Source organism: Fulmarus glacialis, unplaced genomic scaffold (assembly GCF_000690835.1).
Source record: "Fulmarus glacialis isolate BGI_N327 unplaced genomic scaffold, ASM69083v1 scaffold1609, whole genome shotgun sequence".
NCBI classification, from domain to species: Eukaryota; Metazoa; Chordata; class Aves; order Procellariiformes; family Procellariidae; genus Fulmarus; species Fulmarus glacialis.
Window position 1 is genome coordinate 15,524 of NW_009233641.1, and position 20,898 is coordinate 36,421.

General features: G+C 41.9%; 1 protein-coding gene across 1 annotated transcript in view; it reads right to left on the reverse strand.

The window, feature by feature from the left end:
- The window catches only part of GCN1L1 (GCN1 general control of amino-acid synthesis 1-like 1 (yeast)), a gene marked incomplete at its 5' end in the record, with an annotated part of 40,808 nt that overhangs the window by 10,513 nt on the left and 9,397 nt on the right, over positions 1–20,898 (reverse strand). Inside the window, 30 exons of the mRNA XM_009585369.1 lie at positions 619–779; positions 1,173–1,337; positions 1,677–1,892; positions 2,051–2,168; positions 2,927–3,069; positions 3,430–3,626; positions 3,733–3,871; positions 4,011–4,079; positions 4,811–5,031; positions 5,319–5,498; positions 5,974–6,088; positions 6,384–6,505; positions 7,145–7,391; positions 7,582–7,776; positions 8,757–8,922; positions 9,723–9,793; positions 10,212–10,401; positions 10,586–10,713; positions 11,165–11,308; positions 11,803–11,883; positions 12,165–12,346; positions 15,302–15,457; positions 15,927–16,125; positions 16,324–16,437; positions 17,040–17,133; positions 17,311–17,489; positions 17,830–17,954; positions 18,075–18,264; positions 19,180–19,339; positions 19,516–19,591. Coding sequence (XP_009583664.1) covers positions 619–779; positions 1,173–1,337; positions 1,677–1,892; positions 2,051–2,168; positions 2,927–3,069; positions 3,430–3,626; positions 3,733–3,871; positions 4,011–4,079; positions 4,811–5,031; positions 5,319–5,498; positions 5,974–6,088; positions 6,384–6,505; positions 7,145–7,391; positions 7,582–7,776; positions 8,757–8,922; positions 9,723–9,793; positions 10,212–10,401; positions 10,586–10,713; positions 11,165–11,308; positions 11,803–11,883; positions 12,165–12,346; positions 15,302–15,457; positions 15,927–16,125; positions 16,324–16,437; positions 17,040–17,133; positions 17,311–17,489; positions 17,830–17,954; positions 18,075–18,264; positions 19,180–19,339; positions 19,516–19,591 — 4,543 coding nt within the window. The remainder of the gene's footprint in view (positions 1–618; positions 780–1,172; positions 1,338–1,676; positions 1,893–2,050; positions 2,169–2,926; positions 3,070–3,429; positions 3,627–3,732; positions 3,872–4,010; positions 4,080–4,810; positions 5,032–5,318; positions 5,499–5,973; positions 6,089–6,383; positions 6,506–7,144; positions 7,392–7,581; positions 7,777–8,756; positions 8,923–9,722; positions 9,794–10,211; positions 10,402–10,585; positions 10,714–11,164; positions 11,309–11,802; positions 11,884–12,164; positions 12,347–15,301; positions 15,458–15,926; positions 16,126–16,323; positions 16,438–17,039; positions 17,134–17,310; positions 17,490–17,829; positions 17,955–18,074; positions 18,265–19,179; positions 19,340–19,515; positions 19,592–20,898) is intronic.

Below are 20,898 nucleotides of genomic sequence, written 5' to 3' on the forward strand. Positions count from 1 at the left end.
ATGATTTGTGACACACCAAGCTAAACCCTGTATCAAGTGACAATTTACCATGTGACCATATAACCAACACACAAGTCCTTCTATCCAAAAATGCTCTCATACTATATAGCAAAAACCCAAACCAAGCTCTTGTGTCACATCAAAAAGATTTTCCGTATCAGGAATGGTGGCCACACAACTTAAGCAGATGACAATGGCAATTCATTTGTGACACACCAAGCTAAACCCTGTATCAAGTGACAATTTACCATGTGACCATATAACCAACACACAAGTCCTTCTATCCAAAAATGCTCTCATACTATATAGCAAAAACCCAAACCAAGCTCTTGTGTCACATCAAAAAGATTTTCCGTATCAGGAATGGTGGCCACACAACTTAAGCAGATGACAATGGCAATTCCCTAGCAGAGCCAGATGTAGCAATTCTTAGGCCTATGCTTTAGCAAGACCTTCCCTACCAATGGCTAGGATGACTCCATGGAGGTGACAAAATAGAGCTGCCATTCCCTGGAAGGTCTGTCACTGCAATCCTGCTTCTCCTTTAAGCTAATTATTCAAAACCTGTCCCACAACATGATTAATCAAGTTGTTGACTAATGTTGAGCAATGCTTACCAGCTGCTTCAGCAAAAATGGCAGGATATCTTCAAGAGCTTGATGTCCAATTGTTGAATGCAACTGTTCAAATGTTTTAGCTGCAGCCTCTCGGACTTCTTCCAGAGGGTCACACAGCGCTTTTCTCACTGTAGGAACTAGGGACTCAGAGAAAAGCAGTACCTAAAGATGTAGAGATGAAATTACAGAATATCTAAAGCACAACAGACACATGCATCTCAGTAAAGTAGCTAACAACTGAAACTAAATTGCTGTTTGCTTGAAATATGTTGGAAGAAAACCAGGATTAATCAACACAAAGATCTGCAGTGCTCTAAGGCTACCTAGTAGATGATTTCTATTATTGTATCTCATAAAAGTCAGAACTGTGCAATGTTTTAAATTTACTGACAGATACAAATGCATACATTTGCCTGAACAGCAACTCATGTTAATTATAAGCCCTGAGTTCAGTCCATAAAACAAGTCCAGCCCTAGCTGTATTATTCTGTCTCAACTGCAATACCTGCATCATAACATAAATATCTAGGATTTCACCTTCCACATCTAACTTACCGCATCCCTGCTGGTAGATTTCATTATCTCACTCAACCCAATGCAGACTCCTTGCCTCTCATCACTCTTGTCTGACCTCAGTCCATCTTCCAGAATAGGAATGATTTCAGGAAGGATCTTCTCTCCTAACTTTCGGACAAGGTCTCCTAATGTCCGTGCTGCAACCTGTGCCCAAAAATTTATTCATTAACTATTTTCCTGTTTTATAAAACTTAAGAAGGTGAACTGTGAGCAGATGTTACCTTTTGACCATAAACTACCATTCACAGTATAGACAGAGTAGTAGGAATGGAAACAGTACTGTTATAAGTAACCATAGAAAAATAGTTCTACTGTCGTTACAGTTGCCTTCAGCAAAGAGAGAACTCGGACATACTCATGCTCAGAACAGTTAAATTAATGACAGCTTTGGAGTGATTTATAGAAAATAATTATCCTGTGTTCTTTAGGAATTAGTTTATATGGTCACCTGCAGTAACAGGAAGGCATTATTCAATTTCTCACCGTTCGCTTATCTGCACAAGTACTGGCCAGGAATTTCAGCAGAAGCCCAAAGAGAGTTGGCAAAATTTCACGCAGCGTGCGAGGAGTGTTTGAGACTACAATCTTCCAGACGTGTAAGGAGGCTTGACGCACTACCAGCTGGGTGTCAGAGCGGCCCATGTACAGCCCTGCCAGCACCCTGTTCCTCCTCTCCACACCAAGAGCATTAATAATAGCCTGCAAAGAAATAGAAACAAAACTCTCTTATCCACTCCTGAAACTTATAAAAAGAAGAAAATATGTGATTATTCAATACGTCTTTCTAGCAGGCTTTCCATACTGATTTAAAAAAAATAAAAATAAAATAAAAGCACAACAGACAAGAACAGTTTTACCTTGTTTGACTGGGCTGTTCCAAAGTTGTCATCCTCTGAGGCAGTTTCTGTGGTCATTTTTCCAGTGACTCCTGAGATATGGAATAGGAGATCTCCAAGGAGCTGAACTGAGCTAAACCTGGCAACAGGAGCAAGTCAAGTGTTACAAACAGGGTATTCAGGCAGTACCTGTCCAAATATGACGGTACGTCAAATACAGACATGAGCAAAATACAAGGCAAAGAGCTAGGTCAGCAGTGAAATGCTGCATGGGCTGGTACGTAAGATCAGTCTGCCTACATGCTGAAGAGACAGGGAAGGAATGAATTCCAAACTGGAAGGGGCTGAGAGAATTCCCATATCAAAGCAATGAATCAGGGAATAGCCTGAACTCTAGAAAGGAACAAGACATTGCCAGTATCGGTCTCAACCCAAAAGACATTCACCTGGGGTAAGTGCACTCATCAGCACTCGGCTGACACAAGCCTTTTACCACAACTAATTTTTGAACAATTGCTATTAGCTGTGAGCGCTCCACTGCACATTTCCATACACAGGAGAACAAGAACTTAGTCAGCATTTTGAAAGATGAAAAACAATATATGGGGGCTAAATATTGCCACATCAACTGCCTTGGAAGCGCTTTTCAGAGTCACTACCAGAATTAATAACCTGGAAGGAATGCTTTGCAGGTACCGGGAAACCTGATCCACGGCTGGCAGGGCTTCTCAGACTCGGTGCTATAAGGCGGCATATTCAAATCAACAAGCAAAAAGAGAGACTTGCTTTTGCTTCCCAGGAAGTCTCTGCATTTGCTTGAGAAGCAACAGAGTCTAAATCACACCAGTTTTTCAATCACGGAAGAGAAACGTCTGTGAATAAGACGGTATCCCTTACCTTATCCTCCACAAGTCATCAAACAGGCCATCCTCAAGCTGTGGCAGGAGAAGTGCAATGGCAGTCTCAGCATACATACTTATGATTCTCTGGCCAGCACGCAGGGCAGTGTCCCGCACAAACTCATTCTCGTCTGCCAGTGCCTGCACAGAGACAGAAAAGTGTCTGAAAACTGGGGGTTTTTTCAGCACAATATACAAAACCAACAGGAGGAAAACAGAACAATGTTTTCTCTCTCGGCCATGCAAAGTAAATGAACTACAGAGTTGTGAATGCACAAAGGTGATTCCAAGAAGTTACTAGTGACTACAAACAAAAGACAGTAAGCAAATAACTTGGAAGAAGAAATAATTTATAATTTAAATTCTTTTATATTTTATATAGTCCAGCAACACTGGACAAGTCTCTGCATGTCTCACAATTACTGGAATGATGCTTAAACTACTCTGGGGGCTTCTTTTTATTCTCTAATAAATAAAACTCTTCAGGCCTCTGCTACGTACCTTAAGGATACAAGGAATGATGGGACCAACATAGGGAGTGAACTTGTCTCCAAAGGTAATTGGCAGGTAGTTGAACATCATGATATAACCATCTCGTACATGTGGAGCAATATCCACTTTACTGGCAGTAGCTACAATCTCTGGCATAAGTTTCTCCAGCTTTTCTACCCCTAAACCAGCCATAACTTCAGCCAGACCTGGGAAAAAAAGCAGGGAACAGAGCTGATGAACACAAGAAAGAAAAGCTAATCTGATTTAATAGGAGAAAGTCTGAACTCGGTATTCAGACACAGTTGCCCCCACCTTGAGCAGCACCAGATCGATCCACTGAGCTCTGCTCATATGTCAGTGTCTCCATCAGCCATGGCAACAAATCCTCAAAGCATGATTCTCCCATACCCTTCACCATGGCTCCCAGTGCCTTTGCAGACACTGTACGCACCTAGCAGACAAGAGGAACAGAGATTTGCAAAATATCCAGTCCAAGTTACTAAGACAGATGTATCAGACTGATTACAGATCTAGGACAAAGTCTAACCTAATGCACTGAAAGACAAACTGTATTTGTTCAAAAGACTTACTTCAGGTACAGGATCCAACAGAGATGCCTTCAGTCCAGGAGTCACACTGGGTAGGTAAGGAGCCAGATCCTAAAACAAAGAGCCCAAAGAGTAAGAACTAGATTCAAAAGGAGAAAGAAACATAAGTCACCTTCATGTGAAGGGCATTCAGCCCCTTATTATTAGCAATCATCCTTAACATCCTTAGAGTTTAATCAGTTGCTTTCACAATCCTGCAAGTAAGCACAATGAATTGTTCTGCAAGTCCAAGAAACAACACTAGTTCTGTGCAGATCACTCAAAACCTTTTTGATGGCCACTCACAACCCAGCACTTTGTATCTAAGGAAAATCCAACACTCTTACCATTTACACAAGGTTTAAAGGCAGAGATTATCAGCACAAAAATTAAACACAGATCTTTAGCCTACAGTGAGGTTCTACAAATACTTTTCAAACAAACCCTGGATCCATTTGTAAGCAGCTGATCTGTGCTTCATTGGTACTGGTTTTGCTTGTTTGTTTGTTAAGGCATTTCTTATATGGTAAAAATTACAAGACCTTTTTGCAGGGGTAAATCTGGTAATAACTAGATGACCAAAGTACAAAGCTGACAGTCTTAAGCACCTGAGAATTTTCACTGTCTTTATAGCCATTATCTGTTCATTTACGTACATTTAATTAAAGAAGCTGCATGGATTCTAATATTGTCTACCTTAACAGCAAAATCCACAAACCAAATAAATTCTCTCTAGTGCTTGCTCTGTTATCTCCTACACCGTAAACACAGCACGCAGTTAGAGAGCTTTTTCAGCACCATACCTTCTGATCAGTCAGGGAGTACATGTTCCCAATGATCTGGGCAGCCATTTTCCTGGTGTCAGTGGAACGATCTTGAAAAGCTCTCTGAACAATTGGCATGATCAGTGCTAAGGATGGCGCATCAATGAAATGGACAAATTTGGTATCCAGTAGAGTCTGCAGACACTTCTGGGTCTTCCTGGAGGGGTCAGTGAGAGCATCCAACAGAACTGGAGCAATTGCTGAACATTTTTAAAAACAAGAGAAAAGACTTTATTTGTACATAAACCAAAAAAGCACATCAGGGCGAGCTGGTGTTCTCTCATGGGATGTTTTAGATCCTTCTAAAGCAACTAGCAGCATGGGGACAAAGGAAACCCTATTAACATTAGCTGACAGAATGGATAGGAGCATTCAAAAAGCCTTGAAGCAGACAGCTGCTGTTAAGCTTTCATGTTATACTTTTCTAGGAGTAGTTTCATTTCTACAGAAGTCATGTCAGGACATTAGAGATGTAGGCAGCCCTTACCCAGGATCTCTGGATTCCTGATGACGGACCCAATCTGCCTGAGAGCTTGCTGACCTGCATTCTGCACCTTCACATGAGAATCTGTGAGCACTTCAGTAAGTTTTGGCACAATATTGGGTAAGCAGGAAGAGAGCTGTTTGGGAGCACAGTACGCCATAGCCCCCAGCAGTTCCACTGATCCTGTGCATGAAGTACACAAAAAGAAAAAAAAAAAAAGAAAAAAAAGACAAAACACAAAACAACACACAGCATTAAGAAGAGATATGAGATGATCACATTTACCTCAGAGTCAAATCTACCAGTCAGAGAACACATGAAATGCATTAAGCCACTCTATGCCACTTAAAGACACTAAAAAATTTTTTTTTTTTTTTTTTTTTTTTTTTTTTTTTGTACCAGGTAAAAGGAGGAGGGGAGGAAACTTCCAGCTTCTGGAGTACTTCTAGAGAGACAGGGGGTAAAAAGTGTCCATTGAATCTGCTGGGGGAAAAAGTTGCTCAAATGTGTCAGGGAACTCATTTGTATCTCAAAAGCTTAAGTTCCACAGTCTCTTATGAGACAATAAACTATCACGGCCATCTGTAGGGATGAAGGAACAAACACGGGGAATGACAGCGAAGGGAACTGTGCATGTCAGTCAGATATTGGTCCATACCAGCTTTGGTTCTCCAAGACTCCTCTTCTAGTGCTGCAAGAAGTGATGGCAAAACCAGCTTCACTCCATGAGTACTCAAGTTGCTCATCACGGCTTTGGCACAGTCATCTGCAGCCTCCAAGGAGAAAAGACCACTTACAAGCTGTGTCACAATGCGTGTTTCCTCCTTCCTCAGAGACTCAATGGGAACAAAGGCTTCACATAAAATAGTGTCCAAGTGCAATGATGCAGCTAGCCAAGTAGCTCCCAATTGATGGCCAATGAAATAAAATGCTTTCAGTTACTAAGACGATCAAATTGTATTAGTGGTATCTCAAGAGATAGATCCACCTTCACAATTTGCCTAGTTACAAACATTCCATTTTGGTTTTCTCGTAACACTCTGTTCTCAGAAATTTAAAGCATCTTACCTCTCGCACGTACTGGTTCCCATCTCCAAAACAAAGCAGCAAGTGAGGTAGCACATGAACCACATAGGGCTCAAAAAGCTTTCCAAGCATGCTGCAGAGCATCTCAAAGGCAAACAGAGCCCCTAGAGAAACAAAAAGGACAGTCAGAGGAAAATACAGCTTCATTTGAAGGCGATGGAAAGAGAAGATACAATTTGCCGAATATCTGTAGAATTTCTCCAAAAGCAGTCAAATCTCACAGCTGAAAGTCTCTTCCCTTCTTGCACTTGTGGCTAGTGCTGTAGTGGGGATTTCTGGTCTCAGAAAGGACAAGAAGCCCAGTAGCATTAAAAACATATAACAGTCCTCTGAGTCCTAGCTTAGGTAAGCAGAAATAAGGACAGGAAACATCCAGCAGCAAAGGGAACAAGTAGGCTGTGAGAGCCCCTCTGGACCAGCTGGAGCAGAAGATGTACAGCGCTCTTCCTGCTCAGGAGCCCACCTAGCAACACCTGCCTTTGAAAACAGGAGGGAGGGGGCAAGCATGTTGTCCAGGACCAGAAACCCTTCCTCCACCACAATGCAAACAGAGCAATTTTAGGACACTATACACAATCAATGGCCTCATGACAGACACTCCCCATTTCTTTCTCTGCAAACTTTAGTAAAATAAATGTAGATAAAGCAAGCACAGGGTTCAGCTATCATTTGATCTGACTACAGTGGTAGTAGATACAAGAGAAATTTGAAGTATTTGGGAGGGAAAAGCTTTTGTCCCTTACCCTCACGACGACGGAAGTTCTTCTTGTCCTGGATAGCATCGGTCAGTGTGGTCATCATCTCCTGCTGCTTGAGAGAGAGGATGCCAAGGCCTTTCACCAGGCCTGCCAGCCCGTAAGCTGCACCTTTGCGCTCAGCATACTTATCAGACTCTAAAAGCAGCTGCATTAGCTTCTGTATCATTCCTCCTGCATCCTCCTTAATTGCAGGCACCAGAGGTGGTAAACAGCTTGCCACTGACTCCTGAACCTGTAAAACAATCCACCAGCTATCAGATCACAAAATATTCATCACTAACATAACTTCCCCGTAGACTGCACCCACAATGACAACCTTCTGTCACCAGAGCCATTTTTCATCTCTCTGACATCCTTAAAAGTATCGTAGTGTTAGCCTGCCTCTGCGTGGAACACGAGCATTCCTCCAGGAAGGCACCTACCTGCTGAGATGGTGTGGACAAGGCTGCTATCAGTTTGCCAACAATTGGTTTCACTTTAGGGTCACTCTTGTCCAGATGTTTTGCCAGTGAACCCATCAGAATGACCACGCTCTGCCTGACAGCATCGTAACTGGCATCATTAGGAGCGTTTTTCAGGAATTCTTCAAACACTGGCAAGAGAGAGTTAACATTGTCCTGAAAAACAAAACCACAGAACTTGCCACTACAGTCCACTCAGAATGAGATTTGCTACGCTCAGTGGACTTGTTTGTTCTTCTCTGAGCTGACAAACTGAACAATCACACTGTATTTACAGTTCATTTAATGTGTCACATCACATAAAACCTTGTGCCATCCCAACAGGCAACAAATATTTCCTAGCAGGAAGTAAGAGAGAAGTTAGCGCTTAAAAATTAGATCCCCCAAACCTGCCAGCATGATGTTCTGCCAGAAGCAATGCAAGCCACTAGGCAAGACTGACAGCCTAAACATCAGAGCCTGCTCTTTTGCTTGCTCCATTTGCAAAGGGAGAACAGAAAGATAAAACAAACTTCACATGGCTTTTCTAAGAAAGAGAAGGAAAGAATGAATAATATGAAAATACTCCAATTGTCTTGGGCTTAACAGGAATGCAGAGGGCTGTCCAGAAGAGGTGACTGGCACATATGAGGAAATCAGAGGCTGAGCAATTTACACCCTGCACACCTCCCCCATCTAACACTGCTGGAGAAGGGCTAGCAGTGAGAAGAAGGTCCTCAACGCTCTGAATTACTTCAGTTGTTTTCAGTTTAATTAAGCCAAGGATCAGCAAGCTTTCATGTTTTGCTTTGCATGAGGCCTGAAAAGGAATTCTCACCTTCCCAGGATTAAAAGACCTGTGGTCTGATTTTACTTTTATTACTCTAGTTTTATACCATTTTAACTCCAGTTGATTCAGGTCTACTTCTTTTTTATAGCAATGACAGGGAAGAACTACACTTAGTCAACATTAGTCACTACCAGAATGACTCCAAACACACAGAAATTCCTACTACATGGAAGTTTTCAGTTGTTACAAGTAACAGCAACCTCTAAGAAATAAAAAAAATAAAATAAAAAAAACTATGGCCTCCAACACAGTATCTACATTTTCATTCCATCTTTTTCCACTGAGAGAGAGAAACGTTCAGACTTACTTTGCCATGAGTGTTGAGCGTTGAAAGAGCTGCATCTAGCATGCACTTCCTGACTTCAGGACTGCGATCATTCAGGGCATCCGGTACAAAAAACTGAAAGAGGGGCTTCACCTGAGAACTGTCCAGATGCTGTGAGAGCTTGTTGAGGGCCAAAGCTATGCCACACCTGTAAAGATGGGGAGCTTGTGAGCTTACTGACTTTTCACAGAATTTGCTTGAGGTGACAATCACATTTGCTACAGTAGTACAACACAGAAATTGAGAGAGAACCTCTATGAAACCAAGGAGCTTCAGAGTGTCCAACCTACGTGCATTTCATTACATAACCCCATGCTGCAGGTTCCCAAAAGGACAACAATCCTTCAGCCGCATAATGACTTTTATCCCAATTAAGCATTACAGATACTTGGGCCAACAAAGACAGACATCAGGATCGCTTCATCTACTGCTGAAATTCAGCAGCTTTACAACAAGGTACATCAGCACTAAAGAACAGATTAGCTTAAGACAGGTAGTGAACAAGGTGATCTCCAATTAAACCTGTATAGGTCATACAAGTAGACAAAAAGTAATTATCCAAACTGGAATTTGTGCAGTTCATTAAGGCTCACACTGCTGCTCTTGAAACAATCAATTGCCCAGAGGTGGGAATACAGTAAGGTAAGACAAAAATCAGACAGTTTGAGAGGGAAAGACTCAATTCTTATCAGAAGGACATAGAGAAGATAGCATCCAATATTTTGTCAGAACTGAGAGCGTTTTCAGTTTGGCCTGCCCGGCCTCCTTGAGGGGCACAAATATTCTCTCCCAGAAGGTCGCATGAAACCAGCAAGTCAATACAATGGCGTATATTTTGTTCCTTTAACATTCCCTTATTTCTCCACTGCCTGAACTTCTAAATAAAAATCTAGAACATCTCATTTGGATGCACAGGAAGCGATGAGATCAATCTGAGGATGACTGTACCTTGCTTCCCACTGGTCAGGCGGTGATTCAGATATCACTCGTCCCAAAGCATCCAAAACTGGAGGTGGCCTCTGGAAGGAGAAAAAGTTTCATCAGAATGCCTTTTCCAAGGACACAGACGCAGAGAATACTGTCAGCCATACCTGCAATGCCCTTTTATAATACTGCACAGAGGTATGGTACCACTAGCAGAAGAGCACGGTAAAAAAACAAGTAGAGAGCTAGCTTAGGCCCAAAAAGAGTCAGACTGACCCTGCTCTGCCACAGTCTTCCTGTATCACCTAAGGCATATCTTCCACCTCTACAATGGTGCCATTACTGGCTGGTAACTTGAGGCTCAAGACTTTAAAGTCTGTGATAAGCTCAAACACAGCAACAGTAGGCTTCATGCACATCCTCCAGACAGACAAAAGGAAAAGTGATTAATATAAAAATATAAAATAAAGCACAAGCTTGTGCCTCTCCACCCCTTAGGACAAGAGTACTTACATAGAGCTTTTCCTGGTAAATCTCTGTAAGTTTATTCATGACCTCTGCTGCTTGGTTTCGATACTGAGCTACAGCTCTGGAAAGAGCTTCAGCACCTGCTTGTCGCACTGCCTCTTCATGGTAGATGACATCTTTGATCAGCAGAGAACAGAGGTCAGGCTGCAGCTCCAGACCCATGGACTCCCACAACCTGCAGCACGCACAAAGAGGTGACTGATCACCCTTCAGCGAGAGAAGCCACTGCTATATGCAATATCAGGGTGACCTAAAGCTGCCCTCCACCTGTGGGAGGCAAAGCCCCTGCCAGCGGAGCTCCACAAGGTGAGCAGAAGAGAGGTCCCCTTACCATCCAATCAGCCAGGAAGAACTCTTACCTCTCTGCCAACTTCTGAATCTCATCTTCCACATCAAACTTTACTACCCAAAGGCGACGCAACAGATTCAGCCCATTCTTTTCATCGCTGTCTGGGGTTGGTAGAACCATTTGTAGCTCCATCAGTCCCTGAATTAGTTTACAGGAGAATCAGTGCAAGGATCTGATTTTAGAAACAGATGCTTTAAAACACTTAAAACCTTTGCCAAGTCAAGCTCTCAGTGGTCAGAAGTGTCAAAATTCACGTTTGCTTGTGCAGTACACTGCCCATGCAGATCAAGGACTTCCTGTTGCTAATGGGCGAGACGGTGAAACTCAAGAATAGCGCTCCACAGGCAGTTTGCAGGGAGGCAGCTAGGCACTAGGTTGTGCCCTGGTGACTACAGTCTTCTCTGCTTTTAAGTACAGAGAAGCCAGCTCAGGTGAGCTAAGCTGAAATTTGTTTCATGGCAACGAAAACCAAGCGCCCTTGGTTTTTTTCTTTCTTTTTTATGTTCTGAGAAGTGACTAAGCCTGAAGCTTTCCAAAAACACTGGGCCCAATACAAACATAGGAATGACCCTGATTGATTCCCACCTACCCTGAGAGCTGCATCTCGAACATTCATGCATGGAGATTGCAGGGCCTGAAGTAACACATCGATCTCCTCCTGTTCTGCATAGGCACAGCCGTCCTCCCCGCTGCTGCTTGTGCACAGAGCGGTCAGTGCATTGGAAGCCAAAACCTAAAATGCCGTGAGAAGTATTAGCGATTCCACCACTGCCTTCTGCTTCTGTGCGTTTGGTCAAAGCAAGCGCATGGTGGGGGCTGAATGCTATCACAAGAGTAGAAATTCTCAAAGAACAGAGACAAAGGTTCACGACGAAAAAAGAACTGGTGAGTTTAGTTGACCTCTCTGCCATCTCATCCCTTAGAACAAAGTTTACTGATGTTTACTCGAGGGAGAAACTACTAAACTTCTTTGCCAGACAAAGGCCTTAGAAAAGGCATAAAATGTCATCTGTGGAAAACTGAAGAACATGTTTGGTGCAATAAAACCCACAGGAAAAAAGATAAAGGCATTTTATCCCAAGAAGAATACCATAAGCATAGGAGAAAATTGGTAATGTATCAACCACCAGTGTCGGAGAATTAAACCAGGTGGGTGTATTTCCCTCAGTTAGATGCTGATGAAACTCAGGCAGAGTCCTGACTGTGGTTATGAAGCCGAGGACTCACCTGTAACCGTGGAGAACCCGATCCTATCACCCAGGTCAGCAGAACCAGCATGTCCCTCCGGGGAAGCAACTCTGGGCCATTCTGAAAGGTTAGGGGGAGAAAAGGCAGAGGGAGGAGAAAAAGCCTCATGTCTTGTGACACCAAAGTACCTTGCCTGTGTATGACACTTGTTATAAAAATCAGAATCAAAACCTAGGGCTGGACAGGTAACCAAAACCTGTGACAGAAAGCAATCTTACATTGTTAACTTTAACTTGTAGAATTAATCTGCTTTGTCCAGTTTACCCATTAGCTGTTTTATCCCATGCCTCATCTGAACAACTGTTGAAGGAGGTCATCTGATCCCCACAGCTCTCACTTACCTCATCCACCAGCAAAGCCTGGCCATTTGCTGATGATCTCAGCTGAGCATGGACCGTAAGGATCTGCAGAATCTTGACCAGAAACTGCTCCCTGTCTTCACTGTCATGAGATGTCTCAGTCATAACAGTCTTTAGGAGAGGAAAGACTAAGGAAAACGCTGGAGCTGATAATGGGGCAGCACCTGCGAAAAGCAAAAGCCATCCTGTGAGCATAGCCGATCTTGTTATACTTCCAAACGTTACAACTCTAAGCAGGTCTTTGTTTTATAATATCGACTGGTGTAAAATAAACACCTTGGTAGCGCACAATGGATATGGCCAGCTTCAGCCTTATGTACAAACATGCTAAGTGACCCTAAGAATTTCTGTGCTCCTAGAAACGCCCGGTCTAAAGGACACTGCCTCATCTGTGGACTTACCCCACAGACGTTTAGCCTGTTCAAAGCAGCGCACACAGCCAGCCCCCTCCTTAGCCTCCACCACTTTGCCACTTAACGGCAGCAACAGTATGGCTCCAACAGTGACATATGGCATTTCAGCGTTCGGCTAACGGTTGGACTTGATGATCTTAAGGGTCTCTTCCAACCTAAATGATTCTATGATTCTACCTAATGTTGCTGGCCACCAATGAGCTGGCTTTAATTAAAGTCACATTAGGATTCCAAATTACTTCCAGTACCTCAACAGTGCGAAAATACACACTGTAAATGAAATTGAAACAATTCAATGGATTAAAGTAAGACAGACAGGCAAAACTAAGGTTTTGTCTATCCTGGAAATACTTGTGGCAGCGGGGGACGGGACACAAAATCAAATCCGTCACACAACCAAAATTGAAATAAAATCTATTATCTAAAGTGCATTAAGTTTGTATGTATACTCTGAGAATTAAAATGAATTAAACTAAAAAAAAAAAAAAAAATTATGGTCAATTTTACTTCTGAGCAGGAGGATCCATACAGGGATCTGATACAATTTAACTAATTCACTTTTAAAGTTCATTTGTCCCATCTGCCAGCCACATTCCCTTTAAACACTTCCTACCAACCTAGCTAACCTGTCACTCCAGTCTTAAGCTGGATTCTTGAGAATGAGTTTCCCCTAATTCTGGTGCAAGTCTCAACTCCCCTCCCCCCTTGAAAAAACTAAAGCTTTTGGATTCCCGTTGTTAAAGATTTTGCTCCTTTTTTCTCACAGGGGCTTGGCTATGGGACGTAACAAATATTCCTTCCAGTCCTCCAATTAATCCAGTTAAAATTCAAGTATTAGACATCTAGGGAAAACGTTTGCTTTCTACATCCTATCTGTGCTGCCAGAGAACACCAGATTTTAAATTTCTAAGATGCAGATGAAGAGCACTGCAGATACAATACTGCAGTGTTAGTCAGCTTATGTAGGGCACGGATACTGCAAAAGTAGTTCAAGGCAGAAATATTAAATACTAAACACACTGTGAGTTCCTAACTATTTAACATGAATAGCTTAAGTAAAACTCCCTCTATTTCTGATGTGGGATTTTTCTCTCTGTTTGCTCAGTAACTGTTTGCTTTTATGCTTTTTTTTTCCCCCTTTTTTTTTTTATTATTGGCCAGATATTTTTTGGCTTAAGCAACTGTCCCTCTATATGCAGCAGGACGAAGAAAGCTTTACCTGAGAAGATAAATGTTCTATTAACGCAGCAGCTGGTATTGACCAACAGGAAAAAGATTATAAAATGTATCTTGGCATATCAGCAATGAATGATAAAATTTATCATCCACATTATAATGAGGTATGGTCTCTCTTAGGTCTCATGGTAACCTAAGAAACTAACCTCTACTAAATAATACTGCAAGACTACACTCCAAAAAACTCTGAAAATGAGGAAAAATCATTTGGGAATATAACATGACTTGTCCAACAAAGCGTTACAGAACCTACTTCCTTCCTCTTGCAGGAGAAGTGGAAAAAAAAAAAAATCAGATATTCATTTAATTAAGCACTGTAGGAAATCTTGAAGGAGGAGGGTTGAAAATACTTCCGCTACTTTCTGGAAATAAGCCTGAAAATGGATTCAAATGTCAATTGCACTTACTATGGAAATAAATTACATAGTGGAGACACTGAGTTATCACTGAGAAGTTCAGCACTGAAGTGGTGCTCAACATGGTCAATTGCTGCTACTCAGCTGTGAAGATTACGTGTGCCACAGTCACACAGCTGTGGATCTGACTGGCAGCAGAACAGTAAGAGGAGAACCGAACTACTGGGGTAAGGGACCAAACGGAATCCTACACTTCCTTTAAAAAATTATAAACCATCTACTACAGCAGTTTTTGATTGAGCTAGATGACAAACAACTCCAAAGCCTGGATGAACCACCTCTATCACTACAGTACACCAGATGCTTTAAGACAGCCTAAGCCATCCCTGCCTCCAAAAGAAGCAGACCTACCCTCCCTCTTCTGTCCTATTATCTTCAATGCAGTGGTACAAGTACTTGCACACCCCATCGTGAAGCAGATTCTGGAAGTGATCTAGATTAAAACTAACCCAGTGAAAAAAAAAAGAAAAAAGAAAACAAAGAAATTCAAGAAAAAAAAGGTTCATTTTAACCCAGATCATATTCTTGCACTGTAAAAATATTGGTGCTTGCCTTCGTGTTACAGAGTGGGAAGGAACTGCTTCTTCTACAACCGTGCCAGAATAAAATATTCATGAACTGCAGCACTACATAGCAAACAAGCAGAGGCCACAGGCATTTCACTGCTGAGATCACAGATAACAAGCAATTATTTTGTCTTTCCACTTAGTCGCACTGAATCACTTATGCTGAGTGGTGTTGAAAGGTAGGAACCGTCCTTGGCAAAGATGAGCCTTAATTTCACTACTATTATTTCTGTATGAACCATTTTAAGAAAAAATACTGTTATTTCATTTCTACACTTCCTATACTTGTAACATCATTTCTATTACTACCACCAGGAAAAAAACCTTAAGGTTTTTCATATCTATGAATACTTATCCGACTTTAAAAAAAAAAAAAAATTAGTAGTGAAGTCTCACCTATAAAACATTATACGTACCATCAAAAATAAAACCGCTCACAGAGTTATTGCAGAGGTGGGGGTGTCAGAGGGATCTACAATACTTTTTACCTGGCTCTCCCTTGCCTGTTCGGCTAGGAATGGTATGGGCATGCAGCAAGCTAACAACTCTGTTTAGAGCAGTAGGCAGCTCTTCTTGACACCAGGATTCATCTAATTCACATTCTGGTTTCATCAGGCGCAAGGTTACATGGCTCACTAAAGTACCTGGTATGAAAGAATAAAGAATCCATGAGAAGTCTAAAACCAAAGATTTCTTGAGAGAAAAACCCCCAGGAACACAGACCCAAGAATTATAACAAAGCTCTGGGCAACAGCCCAGGCTGCAAAAGAGGCACAGAGAAGGAAGCACAGCCCCGAGGCTTATAGGGGACAGCTTCCTTCACACACGTGTGAGAGTTACACTCACATCCTCCAAACTCTGCACAGGGGAGACCAAGTGCTACTGAGAGGTGATCGTGACTAGACAACTCCTTGTCTTTGGACCCAGTCCCATCCAGCAGTAGGATCTCTGAGACATCACAGTCATCTCCCTAGGCACTGTTCCAGGGTGGTTTTTCCTCTTGGCTGTCTGTGGTATATGGTCATGATCCACAGCTTGTAAGAGCAAGGATTTTCACCGCCCTGCCATAAAAATAACGCACCCTGCCTTTAAATAGCAACTGCAAATACTAACCAAAGGTTTTCAGTCGAGCAGGCATGACACAGGAAGCTAAGGAAAGAAAAGGTTCCTTAATCCTTGGAGCAGCCAAAGGCGATCGAAAAAGTGGCAAGAAGGAACCAATGAGACCAGGGATGTATTGAGTTAGACCAGGAGGCTTTCTCTTTATAACAGTGTCCAGGAGTCCTAGGGCTGTTTCCAGCTCGTTATCAAGCTGTAAGAGAAACAATTCAAAAGGTTACCATAAAAAACTCCATCAGGGAAAAAAATCAAGTTGTTAAATCTAATTTCTAATGAAAGAAACAAATAGGCTATTGCCAAATATTCTTTATGCTAACTCCATTTTCCTTCTATCAAAATGACTTGGGTCATGGTAGCTGCAGAGTTGGCAAAAAAGTCCATCCAAACTTACCTCCTTCAGCCGTTTTCTTATCTGAGACTCCCTTTCCAGCTGTGCATGCATCAGCTCCTTCTGCTTGCTAGTCAGCTGCACTTCATCCTTTATTCCTTTCTTCTTCTTTATTTCCTGCAGTAGAGAGCCATGGATATTATTAACCGGGAGCTATTAACACCATCCCCTCAATTAGCTAGAGAAGAAAGTTGGACACATTGGGTGTTTTTGCAATTTACTTTTAAAACAGTATCAAAATATTCTTCCAAGCATATCACTCTTAAGTGAAGACACAAAATGGAAATCAGCAGGTTAACAACACTTTAGTGTCCCATTAGCAGCATAACATCAGTTTCTCCCACATTTAAATTGGTCACAAATTATTTGATATCATTAGAAAGAGCTGTCCAGCTCTCTGAACAGAACTGCTGGCTATCTACAAGACAGAAGCACCTATTTTACAACCCTTACTGAAAAAGTTACATGAGATACATTGAACAAGGGATGAAGAGAAAAAACACATTACCAACTAGTAAGCACACTCACAAACAAGTAGAATACCACATAAATTGATACAAATACAGATATAAGAGAAGATAACAGTTAGGTATTCAAAGAAGTTCAGAGAACCTTTCCCAACAGTGTACAAACATAGGCCAGAAGCCGTGCAACAAAACATACGAGATAGCCTGGTGTCAGAACCCTCACTACTGGCTTTCCTGTTCCCATCAACTCACCTCCTTCAGCTCCAGCTCAATGATTTGTTCCTTGAAGGAATAAGCTTTGTTCTCCCTCTTCATGTTAGCCTTTTTCATACTATCCTGTTGAGCACTGAGAAGGAAAAGCAAAGAAAAGAATCAGCATTGCTCTGGACAAATGTGCTCCAGGCACACAAATCCAGGAACTCCTGTCCAGAAAGAGCATCTGACAAACCCACTCACCCACTGGCTAGATGCCAGCAGCAATCAATCCCCAGGTGCACAGAGAAAAGAAATTAGAAAGTCTTACCTCTGTATTATAGATTTGTCATACAGTTCTCCCTCTGGTGTCTTCATGATGGCAAATTCCTCTCGAGTAACCTGGCACAGAGCTGGATTCTCCATTGATGCTGAGATAGTGCTGATGAGCTGTGGGAGCACTCTACCAGGTGAAAGCAGAGAGAGAGATCCCACTGCATTCATAGATGACTATCAAGAAAACAAAGAAAAAACATTATTATCAGTATTCCTTGAAATTGTCTCAAAAAAGTATGCCCTGTTGAGGCAGCCCACATTATGTCCTAATTCCCAATTCCTTGTTCAGTGGGTACTGAACCTTATCTAGAATTCTACTCGGTTGCTGGTATACATTCTTCCCCCCTTAAATCCCAGTCCTTGTCACCAGAGATGTTCTCTTTGAACCTGCCTTCTCCCCACTTTTTAGACAGATCTCCTTCCTTATAGACCAGTTAGTACTTAACTCCTCCAGAAAACTCTCCTGTTCCAAAGTATCTTCCAAAACTAACACAAGGAATGCAAAGTTTATCACCTGGTTCTCTGGAGTGTAGGCAGTGATCCTGGGTAATATGTCATTCAGGTGTTTGGTAATGAACTCTTTGGGATCTATCTTCATCTTGATGAGGAGGGCCGGCCAAAGACCCGGCTGCACTGCCACTAGGAGGAAGAATAAATGAGCATAATAAATATGAAGCAGACTGCTAATACAATAAAATAAAAAGGTAAGATAAAAAACCCATACATTGGCCATGAGCGTGGTCTTATCCCTTCACTTACCTACAGAGGGATGATGGCTCACCAGCAGCATCTCCAGTGCCAGCTTTTCTGGCTCAAAGGAATCCACATCAAGCCCTGCCACACTTGAGATGACACAGAGTGCCTCATGAAGGACACGGGGAGGAATGTATGTCTTTCCTAGCTCCGACAGCTCTCCCGACTCCATCACCAGGACCTCATGCGGCAGAACCTGAGTGGACAACTTGTCATTAACATATCACACCAAGCCTTCCTGAGCACACTTCCCCACAGTAACACCGTACTGAATACCAACAATCAGCTCCCTCTGTCAGTACTAACAACCTCAAGTTTTCAAAGGAAAGAAGGGATAAAGGGTAACAGTGGAACCAAGCACAGAGATGACAGTGACAGAAACACTAAGAATGGAGGTCTATACTAGATTTGGCAAGGGTAAAATAAAACTAAAACGGTAATTTTTGGCAAAAAGAACTTTGGAAAAGGTTGAACCAGCTGTCTGGGAACAGTATGCCCAACCTCTGCAGTCTAATTTTACTCAGTATCTTTTCAAAAATACTTTATTCAGGCTGTTATCTGTGAAATGGGAAGACTATTTACAAAGTCCCAGCCTTGGTACCTAATTTATGCAACTTAATCTATTATATAACTTGACATGGCACTGACTTAGCAGCATGTCCAATAATACAGCACTCAGTTTCCTTTTTTTTATTTTCTTTTTATTTTTGATAATAGTTGCTACTAAAGTACTTAAATTACTTTTGTTTTAAATAGGCAGCCTGAGCTATAAGCCAGGGCCAAAGAACTAGGACACCAAGAAAGGAATGAAGCACTTGGTCTTCCAGCAGGGATTAAAATAATAGAAGGACATGGAAAACTGCAGCCTCCTCCCCAATCAATTTTGAATAATGTGTCTTCTGTGTATATAGGGAAGACTAGGCACACCACAGACACTGGTACAGTAATATGCAGTAATCTAGTAACAAGTGGCATTCTAGGAGATCATCTGGAACTGAACCATCTTCGTATCACGCTGTATGTCAATACTAACAGCAAGTCTAGGGTAGGGAGGTGATTGGCAGCATACAAACAATTGGCTAAGCAGAGACTAGGCTTCTTGACTACTCACCTTATGAGAACTGAGAACCACTTTCAGCTCCTCCAAGAGCCCATAGGCCAGTTTGTACCCTCCCAGAGAGGACAAGAGCTTCTTAACTGTTTGATGGGCCTGTCTTCGAACATGCCAGGTCCGACTCAGCAGTACTGCAACAAGGGCACGGTGATACTGCCTGAAAACAGAGAAATAAACAGGTTTAGCAAGGGAGGCGGCTCTGCAAACCAACTGGACACAAAAGCACAAAGAGTTCAACATTTTGTGCAAAGTCCCAAGCCCACTCTCTCCACTGCCCACATCAACGTTCAGGGATCAGACACAGATCGGTGGCAGCAAGAGCAGTCTACGTACTGAACTTTACTTTCAGGCAGTCGTTGTGCATGATCCAAGAGAAGGCGCTCTGTCAGCTGCAGTACTGTACACATTGCTGTGGGAAAAGACAAATATTTAAAATAGCATGAGACTTCATAAGGAAACAGATTTTTTTTACCTGAAAACAAACAAACAGCAAGCGCGACACATTAAAATAGCTACCCAAACTGAGCCTCTACATAATCTTCTCAGGGAAGCTAGAGGCAAATCAACTCAGATCTGCCAAGACTGGAAACAGAACAATTATTTCATAGAAATGTTGTTAGCTGGATCCCAGCAGAATTTTCCTGACCACTATGTGTGACCTATTTTCGTCTAAGTCAACAGCGCAAACCAAACGATAAACACAATGCTCCCTGCATCAATACTGTTAATTCCCGAGCACTGCTGAAATGTCTTCAGTGACAATAAGACATATGCTGAATTCATACACAAGTGCATAATGCTATTTGAGTAGTAGCCTTGGTATTTTACCTCATACTGTCTTCTGAGCTTCAACTGTCACTAGGCCCTTTGGTTTGTACATCAACATTCAACCATATCATAAAAGCAAGAGCAGAAAGCCCTGAAACACGGGTGGGTTATAACCCGTATTAAGGGGGACTTTCGACATTCAAGGCATCAGATAGTTTGGGGATGTTAAGCATGTTAGCTGGGGGTTTTTCCTTAAATAACCAGTAACAAATCATGACAATATTTACTCTCAAAATATCAGCATTAGCTTTTGTTGCTAACATCCTAAAGGAGCAATATAAAATCTTCCACATCACGCTGTTTCAGACTTGGAAGGAAACATGAATGGATATACACATTGCCTTCAAGAAACAGGGATCACAGCAAGCAAAGGAGAAATGCTGTTATTTCCCCCTGAGAAAACTTTACCTCTTCAAAGCTTTGTACAAAAGATAAATTAATTCATTTCAGAGAAATGATTCATGAATTCATTTTCAAAACTTTCAGTTTAAAATGTAGCCAGTAATGTTTTCTGTTGGGCACATTCCATTAATCTTTTTTTCAACTCATCTTTAAACACAAGAGAACAAAACAGAGCATAGAGAAACTAATTTATAACCCAACTGATTTCCTATCTGCTATTACTCTTCCCCCACATATCTTAAGATTTTCACCTACATGTTTTCTTCTCCAGCCTTATTTTACTTTTTCCCACCATCTTCTTAAATTTAGGCTTCTCCATGTCCCTTAGATTGGCTGCAACTCTTTACTTACAAACTGGGACACCACACAAACACGTTTTGTATTGGAAAGACTTTTAGAGAATATACACATTTGGAATTATAAATGTTTGATAACTCTTGTTCATTAAGAAATAAATTAATTCATCGCCAAGCTTAGACTACAACC